A 20,404-nucleotide genomic window follows, 5' to 3' on the forward strand; every position below is an offset into this window, starting at 1 on the left:
GTATAACATCTTTAGAAGTAACTTCTAACATTTTCACTATGACAGCTGTTAAGCTAATTGCCCTGTAGTTTCCTGCTTTCCATCTCCATTCTTTTGTGAAAAAGTCAGTTATATCCTCTATTTTCCAATCTGAAGGAACCTTCTCCAAATCTAGTTAGCTTTGGAAATCTTAAACCAAGGTATCAACTATCTCACTAGCTAGTTATTTTAAGACTGTGGAACAAAATCCATCAGGGCCCAGAGGAAGTGTCCGGTGAGCAGAGTGGGAACTCCTGGCAGCAGTAGGACTGGAGCCTGGACTCTTGGCCATGTAGATAAGGCAAGGTGATAGCAGAGCTTGAGGAATCAGCAAACTAGAGCAGGGCTCCTTGAGGACCTGATCACCTTACAGAGACCTTTCAGAAGTTCTGAAGCTGTGCTTGAAATTCCAGTTTGGACAGAGGATGAGTTCTTATTTGAATAATTTCTTTTTATCCTTATTGTGCTTTGATTGTGGCAATAAAACACCTTTCAATTTATCTTCAAGATATATGTCAATAAATAAATCATACACCATTCATTCATAATTGATCACAGTAATTTTCTTGAGTTCCTCCAATCTGACTTACATCTGGGATGCTAATTGTATCCTCTCTAATGAAGACCAGTAGAAAATATCTATTCAATTTTTCTGTCAATTCTTTATTCTCCAGATTACCCAGACTTGTTTTCTGTAGGGCCAACACTTACTTTGTTAGTGCTTCTGTTTTAAATATCTGAAGAAACCTTTTGATCTGTTTTTATATTTTTGGCTAACTTCCTCTCATACACTTTTTATTCTTCTCCTTTTAATAATTCTTTCCTTTTTAAAAATATTTTGTCCAATCTTCAGAACTACCACCTATCTTTGCACAATTTTATGTCTTTTCTTTGAGTTTGATACTATCTATGATTTTTTTGGCTAACTACAGATGGTAGTTCGGTCCCACAGAATTTTTCCTTCTTGCTGGAATGCACATCTATTTTGCACTCTCTCGAATATCTCCTGAAATGTTTGCCCTGCATCTGTACTGATCTATCCCTTAACCTTAATTGCCAGTTTACTTTTGTGAGCTCTGATTTCATGCAGTCACAATTGTCCTTATTTAAATTTACAATATTAGTCTTGGAGCCACACTTTTCTCCTTTAAACTGTATGCAAAATTCAATTATGGTAGCTGCTATCCAGGGGACTTCCACAATGACATCAGTATTTAATCGTATCTTGTTGGTCAAGACCAAGTCTAGTATAATCTGGCTGATGTTCTGCACTTTCCATTCTCGTATTGACTGAGGCCCATTACTCCTGAAACTGGGCTCTCTCTGCTTCAGTCAGTCAGTCATAATACCTGATTCTGCAGGCCACTCTGACTTGGATTTGATGTCAGGCATCTGTAACATTGTAGAGCTACTAGCTGGTGCACTTGGAAGTACCCGTAGTTTCAGATTGTGTGTATTCCCCAGATGGGGGGCTGCAGATCGACAAGTCGGCCGGCTGATAGTTCTCAGAGGTCTTGATTTTGAGGTCAACCAGGTACTTTGAGGTCTGCACAGAAACAGAGTCAGGGCTAAGGAGCATTACACACTCAAAGGAGCTTTGTAGTCAGAGGGCCCCTAACACACATGCATCTCAACAGCAGGCCTGTGTCTCCACCCCTCAGCAAACTCCCTCCACACGCATTCCTAATTCCCATCCTCCACACCCACACTGAGCCCCTTCTCCCACAGCAAGCCCCTACACTGACCCCCGCGCCCACCAACTCACCCCAGGACATAGTCTGGACAGTGTATTTCCCAGCCCCACCTCAGGCCAGTGTCTCCTCTCGGGGACAGTTCCCCGCCCCCCCCCCCCCACCCTCACCCCTTCACTCATTGTAAGCTCAGTGTATATAGACTGTACAAATATTTCTGTTACTCAAACTGTAGCAGAAGTTGTATGTGTCTCTGACATGGCTGCTGTGTGTCCAACTCTCTATTGTAAAACCCTGTCTATAAACAATATAGAAAAGCTGGAGATTTCATACCTGATGGCCATGTCACTTGTTTTTCACCTTCTCAGTCACTGTGAAGTTCTTGAGACAGAAACAGTTCTCTATTCATCTAGAGACCAGTTTAAATTCAAACCTTTTATTATCTCCTCCTAGTAGACTGCCTCTGCTGGTACACTCCTGTACAGTAGCCTCAGGGTTCAGAATGCATCATGCAATTTACAAAACACTACAGATTGCACAAGATGTCAGCATTGGAGTGGCACAGAGATACCAGACAGTTTTAAGGCTAGAGGAGGTTACTGAGCTGTAAGGATATGGAGGTAATTGATAACGAGGATAACACACACAGACATTATCTATATACAGATACCTACCGTTGGGAACTTGTTGCAGATGTATGGGAGGAACAGGTCAAGGGCAAACCACCTGGGGAACAAGAAGAGGTTAAGCATCATTGGCATTTCTGTGCATCATGGTGGAAGAGAATTACAAATATTTACTTGGTTCCCTTTTGGGGATTGGTGAACATGCATCTTGATTCGTTTCGTTCTGGACATGTAGTTGTAGAGAGCCCCAGCCTATGAAAGGAAAACAAATGGATGGGTGGTGTTGCGTACTATACTGAGTACAACTAATACTTGCTCAGCCACCAGCTGCTACTCTTGAACAACTTTCATTTATATATCCTCAGCAAAGAGAGACTTTACACTGCAGCCCGCCCCACTTAAAGAAAAATATACACATTAAAATGTAAAAAAGTATGTTATTTCCTAGAATATGATAGGACTAAGCCAACATTAACCTTGCCTTAAGTTCAATAGGTTGGGATGTGAACTAGTTGTTACTATAATCACAACTAAAGCATATATGACTGATATTGCCAGCATAATTTAAACGTAAATGAAAAAGGAAGTAATGTTTTTCTTCTTCTCTGCTACATACTCTCAATGACCTTATTTGGTTTCAAACTGAGTATTGCCTGTTATTCCCAAGATCTTGACTCTGTTCCCTCAATTTCTTTGAAAGAATAGAATCTGAGCATTGATTTTGATTACCAAATCTGCATAACAATTGAGATTGTGATAATGATTTTATTTTAACCAAAGACGCTGACTTGTTTCACTCTCCTGGTAGGTTCTGTAATACCAGAAAGCTTTCAATTTCTTTCTGAGTTTCACTTTCTTTCTGCATTTCTCATTATGTTATGGGAGGGATTTGGATGATCAGGAGCTTCTCTGTTCTCCCTTTGTCAGATTTCCACTTTCAGCAAGTAATCAAGGTTACATTGACAGAGTCTCTCCCTGGTCTTCACTGAGTGTGTGACTGTAACTGGTTTTTTCACAACTACTTCAATCACCACCTTCAACTCATCTCCTCTTTCTCATGATGACCTTCTGACCAGCACCAAACTCTCTCCATTTCATGCCACCCATTTCAGTTCTGAGGAAGAGTCACCGGACTCGAAACCTGTACTCTGATTTCTCTTCAGAGATGTAACCAGACCTGCTGAGCTTCCCCAGAAATTTCTGCTTTTGTTTCAGGACTCAACTTCTCTTGTCTCTTACTTTGATACAGAGATCCAGCTTAAACAAACAAAACTTTATCCGAGGAATATGTTTAAACACAAATTCATAAGGTCAGCACCTGAGAGTTTATTCTGTGGCAGAACACAGCATTGTCTAGCCTGTGTCAAAGAGAACAATGAAATTTCTGATGAGCTTATCACCTAGAACATAATTTAGCAAATTTCAGCAAGGCGTTCGATAAGGTTCCCCACAGTAGGCTATTGTACAAAATGCGGAGGAATGGAATTGTGGGAGATATAGCAGTTTGGATCGGAAATTGGCTTGCTGAAAGAAGACAGAGGGTGGTAGTTGATGGGAAATGTTCATCCTGGAGACCAGTTACTAGTGGTGTACCGCAAGGGTCGGTGTTGGGTCCACTGCGGTTTGTCATTTTTATAAATGACCTGGATGAGGGCGTAGAAGGATGGGTTAGTAAATTTGCAGACGACACTAAGGTCGGTGGAGTTGTGGATAGTGACAAAGGATGCTGTGGGTTGCAGAGAGACATAGATAAGCTGCTGAGCTGGGCAGGGAGGTGGCAAATAGTTTAATGCAGACAAGTGTGAGGTGATGCACTTTGTCAGGAGTAACCAGAGGGCAAAGTACTGGGCTAATGGTAAGATTCTTGGTAGTGTAGATGAGCAGAGAGATCTGTGTCCATGTACACAGATCCTTGAAAGTTGCCACCCAGGTTGACAGGGCTGTTAAGAAGGCATACAGTGTTTTAGCTTTTATTAATAGAGGGATCGACTTCCGGAACCATAAGGCTATGCTGCAGCTGTACAAAATTCTGGTGCAGCCGCACTTGGAGTATTGTGTACAGTTCTGGTCACCGCATTATAAGAAGGATGTGGAAGCTTTGGAAAGGGTGCAGAGGAGATTTACTAGGATGTAGCCTGGTATGGAGGGAACGTCTTACGAGGAAGGGCTGAGGGACTTGAGGCTGTTTTTCTTAGAGAGAAGAAGGTTGAGAGGTGTCTTAATTGAAACATATAAAATAATCAGAGGGTTAGATAGGGTGGATAGGGAGAGCCTTTTTCCTAGAATGGTGACGGCGAGCACGAGGGGGCATAGCTTTAAATTGAGTGGTGAAAGATATAGGACAGATGTCAGAGGTAATTTCTTTACTCAGAGAGTAGTAAGGGTATGGAACGCTTTGCCTGCAATGGTAGTAGATTCGCCAACTTTAAGCACATTTAAGTCATCATTGGACAAGCATATGGGTGTACATGGAATAGTATAGATTAGATGGGCTTCAGATCGGTATGACAGGTCGGCACAACATCGAGGGCCGAAGGGCCTGTAGTGTGCTGTAAGGTTCTATGTTCTATACCAAAGTAACAGGATGCATCATCATATTGCTACTGAAACTAACTGCACTTAACACTGGAATACTGTTCCCCATTCTGAAAAAGGGTCACTGGGCCTGAAACATTAACTCTGATTTCTCTCCATAAATGCTGCCAGACCAGTTGAGCTTTCCCAGCAATTTCTCTTCTTTATTTCTGATGTCCAGCATCCATTGTTCTTTTGGTTTTTCCCAGAATACTGATACTGGATTCATTCACTAGGTTCACTCTCATTTTGTAGAAGGGAATGAGAGTTCAAGGTTTCTACAATAACAGCCATTATTGCAGCTTATCAATGAACAGGCTATGTTGTGAATCTCTGGCTTTTATTTCGACAGTGCACGCTCAAATATCATCATCTCCTGTCCAATTACCCTCATCTCCCATGGGCTGCTGCTCTCGTTCTCTGACAGAGCACAACTCTAGAGAGTTCTGCTTGATAACATCCCTCTCCACAGCCAACAAACATGCATTCTGGGTTGTGATTCACTTCTAGCCAAATAAGTAACGTCTGTAACTTTTGTAATTCTACCACAGTCCCTCCCTGTGAACTCTCCCACTGACTGACTGCTCCACCAGAATACAATGTCCACACTTCCACAAAATCAACCTCTGGAGTTCCAAAAATTCATTTCACAATCGTCTTCAGTCTTAATTTCTCAAATGAAATGTGAAAAACCCAGATCATTAACACCTGTCAGTTGTGTTTTGCCCTGGGTGAGACCTTGACTACCAGAGCCATGATTGGACCAACTCTGTGAACACCTTTCCAGCACAGAAGACAGTAGACAGCATGCTATGAGCAGGCTCCATGCCTTGACCATGTCCATCTGACCTGTCCAACATTGCAATTTTCTTGGCATTACCTGTTACACAAAGTACCTCCTCACCTAGCTTCCAACTGTAGGGGCTCAGGCTCTGGGCCAATGTATCTCTGCATTGCAACTTGTCATTGAAAGGTGTTCGACGCTGTGTGATCGGGTTAGTGGGTTCCTGAGGTCGCTGTTGGTCCACAATGCTCATTGGGAGGACGTGGCGTATGAATGAATCTTGCCGCTGAGGGCTCCTGGTGGTCAATCGACAGTTACTGCAGTCAGTGTCCCATGTGAACTGGTCTGAAATAAAGAGACGGAGACACAGAGGGAGAGTTTACCCTGCAGCCTGGAGGAGAATTGACTGTGTATATACATATGTCACATAACATGTAAGAGCAGAAGTAAGCCATTCGACCCATCCAGCCTGCTCCACCATTCAATGAGATCACAGGCTGACCTGATAATCCTCACCTCCATTTTACTGCCTTTTTGCCATAACCTTGATCACAGTATTCTAGCTATGGTCCGACTAGTCCCTTGTATAGTTTTGGCAAAACCTCCCCACATTTATATGCCACTCACTTTGAAATAAAGGCCAACATTCCATTTGCTTTCCCTATTACCCACTGAATTCAGATGCTAGATTTTTGCTATTTGTGCGCATGGACTCCCAAATTTCTCTGTTCTGTCACTTTCTGCAGTAATTCTTCATTTAAATAACATTCAGCTCCTCTACTCTTCCTGCCAAACTGTATAACCTCACTTTTCCCTACATGATATTTATTACGTTTTTCTCTCGACTAAACCAGTCCATATCCCTCGGCAGATTCTGTGTCTTCAGTACTTTCCCAGCTATTTTTGTGCCATCTGCAAACTTGGCTACATTCACATTCTTCATCCAAGTCACTCTTTATATATAGTAAATCATTCTGGCCCCAGCACTGAGGTGGCACTGCACTAGTTACAGAATACCATCCTGAAAATACCCCCTTTATCCCAACTCTCTGGCTTCTAGCCCATCCTCTAACTATGCCAATATGGGTCAAACAGCTCAGTTGATTGAACTGCTGGTTTGTAGATTAATGCTAACAGCATAGACTCAAGACTCAATTCCCACACTGGCTAAGGTCACCCTGAAGGGCTCTCCTCTTCAACCTCTCCCCTTGCCTGAGGCCTGCTGTCCCTCAAATTAAACCATCAACTGTCATCTCTGAAAGAGTAGTCCTCTGGGACTATAATGATGTTACCCCGAACACCATGAACTCTAGCATTATTAAACAGTATGCCAATGTGGTACCTTATCAAAAATCTTCTGAAAGTCCCACCTACATAGGAAGTCATAAAATCATAGGGATCAACAACACAGGAAAAGGCCCTTTGACACATCACATCCATGCTAGTCAAAAACAACCACCTAACTGTTCTAATCCGATTTTCCAGCACATGGCCTATAACTTTATATGTCTTGGCTTCACAAGTGCACTTTCAAATATTTTTAAAATGGTATGAGGACTTGTGTCTATCACCCTGATAGGCAGTCAGTTCCTAATTTCCACTGCTCTCTGAGTGGAAACATCTTTCCTCATATCTCCTTTAAAACCTCAGAGATAGTAGGAACTGCCGAAGATGGAGAATCTGAGATAACAAGGAGTACAGCTGGATGAACACAGCAGGCCAAGCAGCTCATAGGAACAGGAAGGCTGACGTTTCAGATCTGGACCCTTCTCCAGATCCAAAACGTCAGCCTTCTTGCTCCTCTGATGCTGCCTGGCCTGCTGTGTTTATTCAGCTCTACACCTTGTTATCTCCTTTAAAACATCTACCCCTTACCTCAAATCCATGCATTTAGGCCACAGTTCCCTCCATCACTGAGAAAAGGTACTTTCTGTCTACCCCATTTCTGCCCCTCATAATTTTATACATTTCAGTCATGTCTCCTCTGCTCTTAGGAAAACAACCTCAGTTTGTCCAATCTCTCTTTATAGCTGAAACTCTCCAAACTAGGCAATATCCCAGGAAATCTCGATTACACCCTCCTGTCATAGCATATCAGGCAAGTTGGTGAAAAATAACATTTTCCACCAAGAAGCTGCGCCTGAAACCTGCTGATTTCTGCAAATAGGAGGGGCTTTGATTGAAAGATGCTCGATATGAAAGTTTGACTCTTGGGGCAGCACAGTGGCTCAGTGGTTAGCACTGCTGCTTCACAGCACCAGGGGCCTGGGTTCAATTTCACCCTCAAGCAACTGTCTGTGTCAAGTTTGCTGAGTACAGGATTAAGGATAGGATTCTTGGCAGTGTGGAGGAACAGAGGGATCTTGGTGTGCAGATACATAGATCCCTTAAAATGGCCACCCAAGTGGACAGGGTTGTTAAGAAAGTATATGGTGTTTTGGCTTTCATTAACAGGGGGATTGAGTTTAAGAGTCGTGAGATCTTGTTGCAGCTCTATAAAACTTTGGTTAGACCGCACTTGGAATACTGCATCCAGTTCTGGTCGCCCTATTATAGGAAAGATGTGGATGCTTTGGAGAGGGCTCAGAGGAGGTTTACCAGGATGCTGTCTGGACTGGAGGGCATATCTTGTGAAGAGAAGTTGACTGAGCTCAGACTCTTTTCATTGGAGAAAAGGAGGAGGAGAGGGGACCTAATGGAGGTATACAAGATAGTGAGAGGCATAGATAGAGTTGATAGTCTCTGGCTATTTCCCAGGGCAGAAAAGGCTAACACGAGGGGTCATAGTTTTAAGCTGGTTGGAGGAAAGTATAGAGGAGATGTCAGAGGCAGGTTCTTTACACAGAGAGTTGTGAGAGCATGGAATGCGTTGCCAGCAGCAGTTGTGGAAGCAAGGTCATTGGGGACATTTAAGAGACTGCTGGACATGCATATGGTCACAGAAATTTGAGGGTGCATACATGAGGATCAATGGTCGGCACAACATTGTGGGCTGAAGGGCCTGTTCTGTGCTGTACTGTTCTATGTTCTATTCTCCCCCTGTCTGCGTGTGTTTCTTCCGGGTGCTACGGCTTCCTCCCACAGTCCAAAGATGTGCAGGTTAGGTGGATTGGCCATGGAAAATGCAGGGTTAGAGGGATAGGGTAGGCGGATGCATCTGGGTGGGATGCTCCTCAGAGGATCGGTGTGGACTCAACAGGGCTGAATGTCCTGCTTCCACACTGTAGGGATTCTATGATTCTAAGAGCCTCTCAGGAACGAGATACACATCACAATATGGCATCTAGCTCATTCCACACTGTTTACAAAGAAGCAGTCTCAAAATATTGCTGAGAGATAATGGAAACTGCAGATGCTGGAGAATCCGAGATAACAAAGTGTGGAGCTGAATGAGCACAGCAGGGCAACCAGCATCTTAGGAGCACAAAAGCTTGGCCTGCTGTGTTCATCCAGTTCCACACTTTGTTATCTCAAAATATTGCTGCCTTCCTTCTGCGCAGCAAGGCAGGAGGCAACTGTGACTCAAGAAGAGCTCCCTTTGCAACAAGTCTGAAGCATCAATCACTCACAGTAATGTGAAATAATGCTGATTCTGCAGACATGAAATCATAAGGCTGGAAATAGTGTGGTCAGGCAGCATCTGTGTACAAACAGGTTACTAAGTGAATGCTTCACCTCTAGGTTCCTTCTTCTGCAGTTGAAGCCTGCAGAGACCTGAGATGACACTAGAATGATCCCTAATTCTTCTCCACAAATCTCACTTGATGGAGATTCGTTGGATTTTCACTACTGGGATTGAAGTGTTCAACTTGGCATTCAATCAGTGATCCAGGGAACTCCCTGATAAGTGACATTTTGCTTCCAAGATGTTGACTCTTGGAACTATGATGGTGCAGCTTTTTTGTTTATTTGACCACGTTAGGTCATTGTGTACACGAAAGAAGACAAGGAAGGATAAAAGGTGAAAAGAATTGTTTTTAAAATTTGGATTGCTTTTGGATGGCGGAATTTTTTTAAAAGCAAGTTACCCAATACTCAACTAACCCAAACTGAACTGCCTACCCACTCTATCCTCCACCCATAACATCCACATTTTATGTCCAGTCTGCATGTGTGTGTAATTCAGTGAGGTTGTCCTCTTTCCTGCAGGAAAGCATGACCCATAAACCGTACCATATTTCTGTCCTGGAGTGGAGTTTGGTCCCCAGCGATAGTTCATCGCCTTGAACAATGCAGCCTGCAAATGGAGATAAAGAAGCATCAAAGGAGGGCCCAGCTACAATGTTCAGCAGCAGGGAAAGTAGTTACGTGATCTAACGTCCATTGCAACCTCCGGATACTGAGGAGTATTCAGTGCTTGAAAACCTTATTGTCCTCACTCCTGTAAAGTGCAAACTTCACACAAAGTTAACTCCTACAAATACGTGTCCAAATAATCAACATTTTGTGGTGTTGCTTGAATTTGAATTGTTAGTGAGGTGTCAGTCTGGAAAGGACAGGAAAACGGCATAATTTTCATTTTCCCCTTTAAAGACACAGCTGCTGGCCAGATCATTGGAGAATTCAAAGTGCTACACTCTTGCTCGAAGAAAGATCTTTAAAGATAAACCCAACAAAGACAAGTTAGTTAATTCACCTGCATGGTTGTGAAAGCTCCCAGACTAGTACAGACACCATAGTGGCTATGTTTGTAATACATGTAGACACCAGAGTCTGGAATAAACATCGACTGAGAAGGCAGAGCTGCGAGATCAGGAGAATTGAAAGTAAACTGGAACAGTCACCTTATCCTTACTATTGACAGCACAGACGACAGACAGCGTACTGATGGGCTGGGGAATCCACGGCTGTGCCGTTGGAATCTGCTCACGGGATCGAGGCTGTAGCTGGAGACAGAAACAACAGGAAAAGAAGGATCAATAAGTCAGTAGAGAGAACACGCTCATTATTCCCTCTCCTGTCGCCTCACAGTGAGAGAACTCACTCACTATTCCCTTGCCTCAGTGAGGTCCATCCTCCACACAGCTCCCAAAGCCAGCAGATGGTCATTGTTTCAAGTGAGATGTTGTTACTCAGTCCTCATTCTAGTCTTCAACTCTCACCTCTCCTCCACTGAACTTGGCAATGCTGTGAGATTGGTCCCAGTATATCCTGTCCCCCTATTAGCCAAGAGACACTGTTTCCCCACCCCCATGAGTTGGCTAAAAGGGCACCATGCCCCCAGTCCCCTGCATCCGTCCTTTGACAGGCTGATTCTCAACAGCTGCCTCTCTCAACCCTCCTCCTTCTGCCAACCAGCCAAAACCAGACTCAGGAGCAGCTTTGCCTCCCAAACTCTACCCCTCATTCCTGTGTCAGTTCCTACTCTCCTCCCTTCTCCCCCTCATTCCACATCTCAGGAAGCTTGCCCTCCCTCTCTGCTCCCTGTCTTCCCTCTATCACCTCCTGCCATTCCCCATTCCTTCAGTTCCGCGTCCCTCTATATCTCTCCTTTCATCTTGCTACCCATCCGCGTGACCTTCCTCCCTCCTTCCCTCACGCCTCTCTGTCCTCCTTCTCTTCAGCCCTCTCTCTCTTCTGTCCTTGCCTTTCCGTGCCCCTCTCCTGCCCTCCTCACTCCTTACTGCCCTTCTCCCTCATGGTCTCCATCCATCAGTCATGACTTCCACCAGCCCCTCCCCCAACTAGCCCATGAGGCCCTGACTTCTCTCAATCTACTATGTCTCTGTCGTTTATTCATGGAACCTACTACGTTCACCCCCTTATGTCCCCTACACACTCTAGCCCCTACATGCACCCTCCCCACAAGACCCCAGGTGTCTGCTTCAGCTCACCTGGAGGTTGACTGATTACTGAGTGCCCTCCACACTGCCTTCATCATTCTGTGACAAATAGCCGCTGAACTCATATTGAACCTAGGGCTGGCTGAGGACACGACATTGTCTGTCTCTCTCTCTCTCTCTCTCTCTCTCTCCAGCCCGTACACTGTCTGCCCCACTTCACACTGCTTCACCCAAACCCCTCAACCCCATCCATTGACCCACATTCACTAGGCTGGTAAGGTCAGGGAGAACCAGCACAAGTGGCCAGGGGCACATGCATGATCAGGGCATACAACATCCGGACATTAGCTCTTGCTGCAGCCACTAGTTTACTCCTACCTTTAATACCACCTTCTGTGGCTGCTCAATCCGACTGGAACCTTCCCGCATTTTACTCTGCTTGGAGCTAGCCTCACCTGGAGCCTGTGCAGGAGAGAGAGAGTGAGAGTGAGAGCGAAAAAAGTGAGACTGAGGTGGAGAGGTAGAGAGAGAGAGGGAGGGAGTGAGAGAATGAGAGTGCCGGAGTGAGACAGAGAAAGAGAGAGCCACAGTGAGGGAAAGAGACAGAGAAAGAGATAAAACAAACAGAGAAAAAGAGAGAGATCCAGAGACCGGGGGAGAGAGGGGGAGACAGAAAGGTAATCAAAAAGAGAAAAGGAGGAGAAAATTTGGGGGTGAAAGACAGGGGAGGAGAGAAGGGGAGGAGAGAAGGGGAGGAGAGAAGGGGAGGAGAGGTTGGGGGCAAGGGTGGATGTGGAGGAGAGGGACTGCAAGGGAGGGCAGAAACGGACAGAGAGAGAGTGATGGGGGGCAAGAGGGAGGGAGAGGCTGGAGGGGAGAGAGGGAAGGCAGAGAGGGCGCGAATGCAAGGGATGCGGAGAGGGCGGGAGTGAGGGAGACAGGAAAGGCAGAGACGGAGGGTGAGGAGAAAGGGGGGAGGGAGGGGACAGATGGGGAGGGTGGGGAGAGATAGATATAAGGAATGGGGACTTCGCACCATGTAACGTGCTGACCGCTTCACGTAGCCCCCACCCACCTCCCCCAATGATGACACTCACCGTGCCCCCATACCAACGCCGACCCGAATCCCCATAACACCCACCTCCCCCTATAATAATGCCCACCTACCTGCCCATAACACCCACCTCCCCATAACAACACCAACTGAGCCCAAACACCCACCTCCCCCCATAATAATGCCCACCTACCTCCCCATAACACCCACCTCCCCCATTAAGAACACCCATGCATCCCATAACACCCACTTCCCCTCATAACACCACCCACCTCTCCCTGTATAAACACGCACCTACCCCCATATCACCCATCTTCCCCCATAAAAACACTCACCTCGCCCACTCATCTCCCCATGTAATGTCACCCACTCCCCATGATGTCTTTGATTCCCAATGTAACACTACTCCCTCCTCTCTGTCACGCCCATCACCCTGTGACCTGTTGCATTGACTGGCTTCAATGCCCCCGGGAAGAGCCTGATAGCTGTCCCAGCCCCTATCCCCATGCTGGGCGTCTGCATTCACACTGTGCCAGTTGATAATCACTCACTGCCTGATGCTTGATGCGGGTGGGCAGACCTGGCCCATTGATGAGCTGCCGCAGTTTGTTTCTCTCCTTTCTGGCCCTTAGCCGTTTCTTTTTCTGCCGTGACTGGGTGAAGGAAGCAGAGGCAAGATGCAGTGTCACTGTGTGCCCTGGTTGGCCTGGCTAGAGAACAGTGTGCCAGATTGGCTTGACTGCCAGCTCCTGCTCACACTTTCCACCCCAGGACACCCAGAGTCGGAGGCCGCAGCTATTACAATCACTATTGCCACTACTACAACCCTCCCGATACAGCCCCATGCAATTTTCAATCTCACAAAGGGAAAAGATTCAGAAGAAAGAAGTACGTGCAAATGGGATTTGAGCACTCAAACGACCCAAAGATCACGAAGCAGGGATTCTATATTCCACTGGCATTTAATTTGTGACAAACCAAAAGGGATTTATGGATAACCAAGGATCTAACTGTGCTGTGTACAGGGACTGACCATTGGACTGAGGAATTCTTTGGTCTCTCGGCTCTCCCTTTCCAGCCGCCTTCTTTCAAAGAGAGATAATGGGAACTGCAGATGCTGGAGAATTCCAGGATAATAAAATGTGAGGCTGGATGAACACAGCAGGCCAAGCAGCATCTCAGGAGCACAAAAGCTGACGTTTCTCCTGAGATGCTGCTTGGCCTGCTGTGTTCATCCAGCCTCACATTTTATTATCTTCTTTCAAAGAGAGTTGTGTGTTCCAGCTGCACTGGCTCACTACTGCCACCTGCTGGAGGAGGCCCCATTGCACTCAGAGAGCTTCATTCACCCAAACCTGACACTGTCATCCAACCAACCCGCAGACTAGGGTGGTGCAGTGGTAGTATGGCGCACTGACCTCTACATCACTGAGGCCAGACGCCAACTCTCCGACACCACCTCCTACCGCCCCCTCGATCATGACCCCACACCCGAGCACCAAACCATCATCTCCAACACCATTCACGACCTCATCACCTCAGGGGACCTCCCACCCACAGCCTCCAACCTCATTGTTCCCCAACCCCACACGGCCCGTTTCTATCTCCTTCCCAAAATCCACAAACCTGCCTGCCCTGGTCGGCCCATCGTCTCAGCCTGCTCCTGCCCCACCGAACTCATCTCCACCAATCTGGACTCCATTTTCTCCCCTTTGGTCCAGGAACTCCCCACCTACGTCCGTGACACCACCCACGCCCTCCACCTCCTCCAGGACTTCCAATTCCCTGGCCCCCAACACCTCATATTCACCATGGACGTCCAGTCCCTATACACCTGCATTCCGCATGCAGATGGCCTCAAGGCCCTCCGCTTCTTCCTGTCCCGCAGGCCTGACCAGTCCCCCTCCACCGACACTCTCATCCGCCTAGCTGAACTCGTCCTCACCCTCAACAACTTCTCTTTTGACTCCTCCCACTTCCTACAGACTAAGGGGGTGGCCATGAGCACCTGCATGGGCCCCAGCTATGCCTGCCTCTTTGTAGGTTACGTGGAACAGTCCCCCTTCCGCACCTACACAGGCCCCAAACCACACCTCTTCCTCCGGTACATTGATGACTGTATCGGTGCCGCCTCTTTCTCCCCAGAGGAGCTCGAACAGTTCATCCACTTCACCAACACCTTCCACCCCAACCACAAGTTCACCTGGGCCATCTCCAACACATCCCTCACCTTCCTGGACCTCTCAGTCTCCATCTCAGGCAACCACCTTGTAACTGATGTCCATTTCAAGCCCACCGACTCCCACAGCTACCTAGAATACACCTCCACCCACCCACCCTCCTGCAAAAATTCCATCCCCTATTCCCAATTCCTCCGCCTCCGCCGCATCTGCTCCCATGATAAGACATTCCACTCCCGCACATCCCAGATGTCCAAGTTCTTCAAGGACCGCAACTTTCCCCCCACAGTGATTGAGAACGCCCTTGACCGCGTCTCCCGTATTTCCCGCAACACATCCCTCACACCCCGCCCCCGCCACAACCGCCCAAAGAGGATCCCCCTTGTTCTCACACACCACCCTACCAACCTCCGGATACAACGCATCATCCTCCGACACTTTCGCCATTTACAATCCGACCCCACCACCCAAGACATTTTTCCATCCTCACCCCTGTCTGCTTTCCGGACAGACCACTCTCTCCGTGATTCCCTTGTTCGCTCCACACTGCCCTCCAACCCCACCACACCCGGCACCTTCCCCTGCAACCGCAGGAAATGCTACACTTGCCCCCACACCTCCTCCCTCACCCCTATCCCAGGCCCCAAGATGACATTCCACATTAAGCAGAGGTTCACCTGCACATCTGCCAATGTGGTATACTGCATCCACTGTACCCGGTGTGGCTTCCTCTACATTGGGGAAACCAAGCGGAGGCTTGGGGACCGCTTTGCAGAACACCTCCGCTCAGTTCGCAACAAACAACTGCACCTCCCAGTCGCAAACCATTTCCACTCCCCCTCCCATTCTCTAGATGACATGTCCGTCATGGGCCTCCTGCACTGCCACAATGATGCCACCCGAAGGTTGCAGGAACAGCAACTCATATTCCGCCTGGGAACCCTGCAGCCTAATGGTATCAATGTGGACTTCACCAGTTTCAAAATCTCCCCTTCCCCTACTGCATCCCTAAACCAGCCCAGTTCGTCCCCTCCCCCCACTGCACCACACAACCAGCCCAGCTCTTCCCCCCCACCCACTGCATCCCAAAACCAGTCCAACCTGTCTCTGCCTTCCTAACCGGTTCTTCCTCTCACCCATCCCTTCCTCCCACCCCAAGCCGCACCCCCAGCTACCTACTAACCTCATCCCACCTCCTTGACCTGTCCGTCTTCCCTGGACTGACGTATCCCCTCCCTACCTCCCCACCTATACTCTCTCCACCTATCTTCTTTACTCTCCATCTTCGGTCCACCTCCCCCTCTCTCCCTATTTATTCCAGTTCCCTCTCCCCATCCCCCTCTCTGATGAAGGGTCTAGGCCCAAAACGTCAGCTTTTGTGCTCCTGAGATGCTGCTTGGCCTGCTGTGTTCATCCAGCCTCACATTTTATTATCTTGGAATTCTCCAGCATCTGCAGTTCCCATTATCTCCGTCACTGTCACTGTCAGCTTCTGACCAGGTGCCCAGGAGAGATCAGTGCAACAACAACTCTCCCTAGGTAAGCCTGTGCAATTCTCAGACATGAAAATTGTTGCAAACTTGATATAGTAGTTGTGAATTCTAAGGCAGCATGTTAGAATTTGTTTGTAAAATGATGCGGGGTGGGTGGGAGTGGGATGAAGTGTGTGGTCCCTTTAAAACCTGTCTATTTTTTGGGATTGATTTAAAAAATATCTGCAGGTAGCAGCAGATACAGAGAGTTCTTGAAATTGAAATATTGTATCAGAAGGCTATACCGTTAGCAGGCAAAGCAAGCATTTTTACCAAGACAACATTTTGTGAATTTAGCCAATTAATTTAAACCAAGCCCTGTATACCAAAGCTCAATTAAATTTAAATCTGAAGGTTTTGACCAATCCTATTGTAAGAAATTAGTAGGTCATCAAGGATGTAAAAGAAGAGGGCATTTGAAAATCAGGGTGAGAGCAAACTGCCATCTGTTAAGAGAATAGCTCTCAACTGCCATCAGCTCTAAAGGAAAAGAAATTCATTGGCTCTAACAGCGATCACACTGGTACTATCCCGCACCTCTTCCTCCGCTACATCGATGACTGTATCAGTGCTTCCTCGTGCTGCCGCGAGGAGCTGGAACAATTCATGAACTTTACTAACACCTTCAAAGAACAAAGAACAAAGAAAATTAAGGCACAGGAACAGGTCCTTTGGCCCTCCAAGCATGTGCTGATCCAGATCCTCTAAACCTGGCACCTATTTTCCAAGGATCTGTATCCCTCTGCTCCCTGCCCAATCATGTTTCTGTCTACATCCATCTTAAATGATGCTATCGTGCCCGCCTCTATCAACTCCCCTGGGCACGCGTTCCGGGCACCCACTACCCTCTGTGTAAAGAACTTTCCATGCATATCTCCCTTAAAGTTTTCCTGTCTCACCTTGAAATCGTGACACCTCGTAATTGAGTCCCCCACTCTGGGGAAAAGCTTCTTGCTATCCACCCTGTCTATGCCTTTCATGATTTTGTAGACCTCAATCAGATCCCCCCTCAACCTCCATCTTTCTAATGTAAATAATCCTAATCTACTCAACCTTTCTTCATAGCTAGTGCCCTCCATACCAGGCAACATCCTGGTGAATCTCCTCTGCACTCTCTCCAAAGCATCCACATCCTTTTGGTAATGTGGTGACCAGAACTGTATGCAGTATTCCAAATGTGTTTGAACCAAAGTCCGATATAACTGTAACATGGCCTGTCAACTCTTGTACTCAATACCCCGTTCGATGAAGGAAAGCATGTCATATGCCTTTTTGACCACTCTATCGACCTGTGTTGCCACCTTCAGGGTACAATGAACTTGAACACCCAGATTCCTCTGTGCATCAATTTTTCCCAAGCCTTTTCCATTTATAACATAGTTCGCTCTTGTATTGGATCTTCCAAAATGCATCACCTCGCATTTGCCTGGATTGAACTCCATCTGCCATTTCTTTGCCTAACTCTCCAATCTACCTATATTCTGCAGCATTCTCTGACAGTCCCCTCCACTATCTGCTACTCCACCAATCTTAGTGTCATCTGCAAACTTGCTAATCAGACCATCCATACCTTCCTCCAGATCGTTTATGTATATCACAAACATCAGTAGTCCCAACACGGATCCCTGTGGAACACCACAGGTCACAGTTCTCCATTTTGAGAAACTCCCTTCCACTACAACTCTTTGTCTCCTGTTGCCCGGCCAGTTTCCTATCCATCTAGCTAGTACACCCTGGAACCCATGCGACTTCACTTTCTCCATCAGCCTACCATGGGGAACCTCATCAAAAGCCTCACTGAAGCCCTTCCCCCATCTTTCAACTTTGTCACTTCTTCAAAGAATTCTATCAAGTTGGTAAGACATGACCTTCCCTGCACAAAACCATGCTGCCTATCACCAAATAAGCCCATTTTCTTCTAAATGTAAATCGATCTTAATCCCTCAGTATCTTCTCTAGCAGCTTCCCCACCACTGACGTCAGGCTCACCGGTCTATGATTACCTGGATTATCCTTGCTACCCTTCTTCAACAAAGGGTCAACATTAGCAATTCTCCAGTCCTCCAGGACCTCATCCGTGTTCAAAGATGCTGCAAAGATATCTATTAAGGCCCCAGCTATTTCCTTTCTCGTTTCCCTCAGTAACCTGGGATAGATTCCATCCGGACCTGGGGACTTCTCCAACCTAATGCCTTTTAGAATACCTAACACTTACCCTTGCATTAGCCAACTTGACCCAGAGTAACCAAGCATCTATCCCTAACCTCAACATCCATCATGGCTGCTCAATAAGAGCCCTAAGTGTTTGGGGGAAGGTACGCATGAATAGAGAATTGACTGGCAGAGAGCAGAGTGTTGAGATAAAGGGGTCTTTTCCGGGAAGGTAGCCAGTGACTATTCACATTGTGGTCTGGATCTTGTCAAGGCAAATGAGGGCATTGTTGCTAAATTTGCAGATGACACAAAGGTAGGTGGAGAGTTGAGGGAGCAGGAATGCTGCAGGAGGACTAGGACAGGCTAGGACACTGTACAAAGAAATGGCAGATGGAATAGTATGTAAGAAAGTGTGAGTTTATGCATTTTGGTGGGAAGAATAGAGGTTTAGACTATTTTCTAAGTAGGGAAAGACTTTGGAAAGCTGAAGCACAATGGCACTTAGGAATCCTCATTCAGGAGAGCCTTAACGTTAACATACAGGTTCAGTTGGCAGTTAGGAAGGCAAATGCAATGTTAGCATTCATTTCAAGAGGGTTAGAATATAGGAGCAGTGACATACAGCTCAGACTGTGCAAGGTTCTGATCAGACAACATTTGGAATGTTGAGAGTAGTTTTGGGCCCCATATCTTAGTAAAGGGTCTGGAGGAAGTTTACAAGAATGATCCTGGGGATGAAGGACCTCTCATTTGAGGACCAGTTGAGGACTCTGGGTCTGTATTTAATGGAGTTTTGAAGGAGTTGGGGGGCGGGGAGAGATGGGTGGTGTGGGAACCTGATTAGAACTGACAGGATACTGAGAGGCCTAGATAGAGTGGATGTGAGAAGATACTTCCATTGGTAGGAGACACTAGGACCCTTTTGAACTGAGATGAAGAGGAATTTCTTCAGCAGTGGTTAATCAGAGGGCCGTAGAAGCCAAGACATTGAGTGTATTTAAGACTGAGATAGATAGATAGATTGATTAGTAGCGGGATCAAGGATTACAGGGAGAAGGCAGGAAAATGGGGTTCAGAAACACATTAACCATGATTATATGGTAGAGCAGATGTGATGGGCGAAATGGCCTAATCCTGCTACTATATATCTCATGGTGTTCTGTGGTGTTGATATTGTGACTGTGATTCCCATCTCGTGAGACAGGCTGTAAATGTCAAATACCGAACATAAAGTATATTCAGGAACTCAATCTCTGTGTCATCACTCACCTTCTCTGTGAGTCTCATTAGATGTGCTGGTGGCCCATCTGACTCCGAACTGTCAGATCCACTGGTGCTGCTCGAAAACAAAGCAACAGAAATCTTCAGAAGCTGCTCTCAGGTGGGTTTATTAAAAATTGAAAATTCTCTTTGCAAACTGTCCATTTACACCAATCTCAGGCTTTAAGTAGCTTTCAGGCAACAAAACAAAAAAACCAAAACCAGGCTAACAACATGCAAGCTTATTCCTCGATAAGACCATGTTGTGTTGGGTTTTATTTGGCAGAGTTTTCATTATGAAGCTGAGCGCTACAACTTACTAAACTCACCTCACTAATGGCCACTAATTAATTATACCCCTTTCAAACTCATGTGCAATCACACATGGCAGCTTGAAATGCAAAATGATTCCTGACACAATGGGTTTACTGTGTCCTGGGATATTCAACAAACATAGTGCAAGGGTTTTATTATCATCAAGTTGATTATAATTAAGTCAATTTGAGAGAAGTCAACCTGTAGATTGAATGAATATCCCTCAAACCTTATGCTTCCCAGTATGATTCCCCTCCAGGTCAAAGTAACCAACCAAGGTGCAGATTTAGCATTGAACGGTCATGAATGACTGAAAATTTGCTTAAATGTACTGCACAGCTCAGTGGGGTTTATCAGAGGAAGATGTGACCTGATTAAAACATATAATCTCCTGTCGGGCCTTGACATGGTGGATGTGGAGAAGATATGTCCT

General features: G+C 46.3%; 1 protein-coding gene across 4 annotated transcripts in view; it reads right to left on the bottom strand.

The window, feature by feature from the left end:
* Positions 1 to 20,404, bottom strand: part of LOC125459473 (cytosolic carboxypeptidase 2-like) — a 63,478-nt gene that overhangs the window by 7,376 nt on the left and 35,698 nt on the right. For 3 of the 4 annotated variants that reach the window (XM_059651944.1, XM_059651941.1, XM_059651942.1), the window contains 8 exons: positions 19,666 to 19,732; positions 13,082 to 13,183; positions 11,855 to 11,938; positions 10,478 to 10,579; positions 9,867 to 9,930; positions 5,814 to 6,038; positions 2,384 to 2,435; positions 1,368 to 1,564 (listed from right to left, as the gene is read on the bottom strand). In XM_059651944.1, coding sequence (XP_059507927.1) covers positions 1,368 to 1,564; positions 2,384 to 2,435; positions 5,814 to 6,038; positions 9,867 to 9,930; positions 10,478 to 10,579; positions 11,855 to 11,938; positions 13,082 to 13,183; positions 19,666 to 19,732 — 893 coding nt within the window. Of the gene's footprint in view, positions 1 to 1,367; positions 1,565 to 2,383; positions 2,436 to 5,813; positions 6,039 to 9,866; positions 9,931 to 10,477; positions 10,580 to 11,854; positions 11,939 to 13,081; positions 13,184 to 17,972; positions 17,976 to 19,665; positions 19,733 to 20,404 lie in introns of all 4 variants that reach the window. The other variant, XM_059651943.1, reaches the window with a different exon arrangement.

Source organism: Stegostoma tigrinum, chromosome 17 (assembly GCF_030684315.1).
Source record: "Stegostoma tigrinum isolate sSteTig4 chromosome 17, sSteTig4.hap1, whole genome shotgun sequence".
In the NCBI taxonomy this organism is placed as follows: Eukaryota; Metazoa; Chordata; class Chondrichthyes; order Orectolobiformes; family Stegostomatidae; genus Stegostoma; species Stegostoma tigrinum.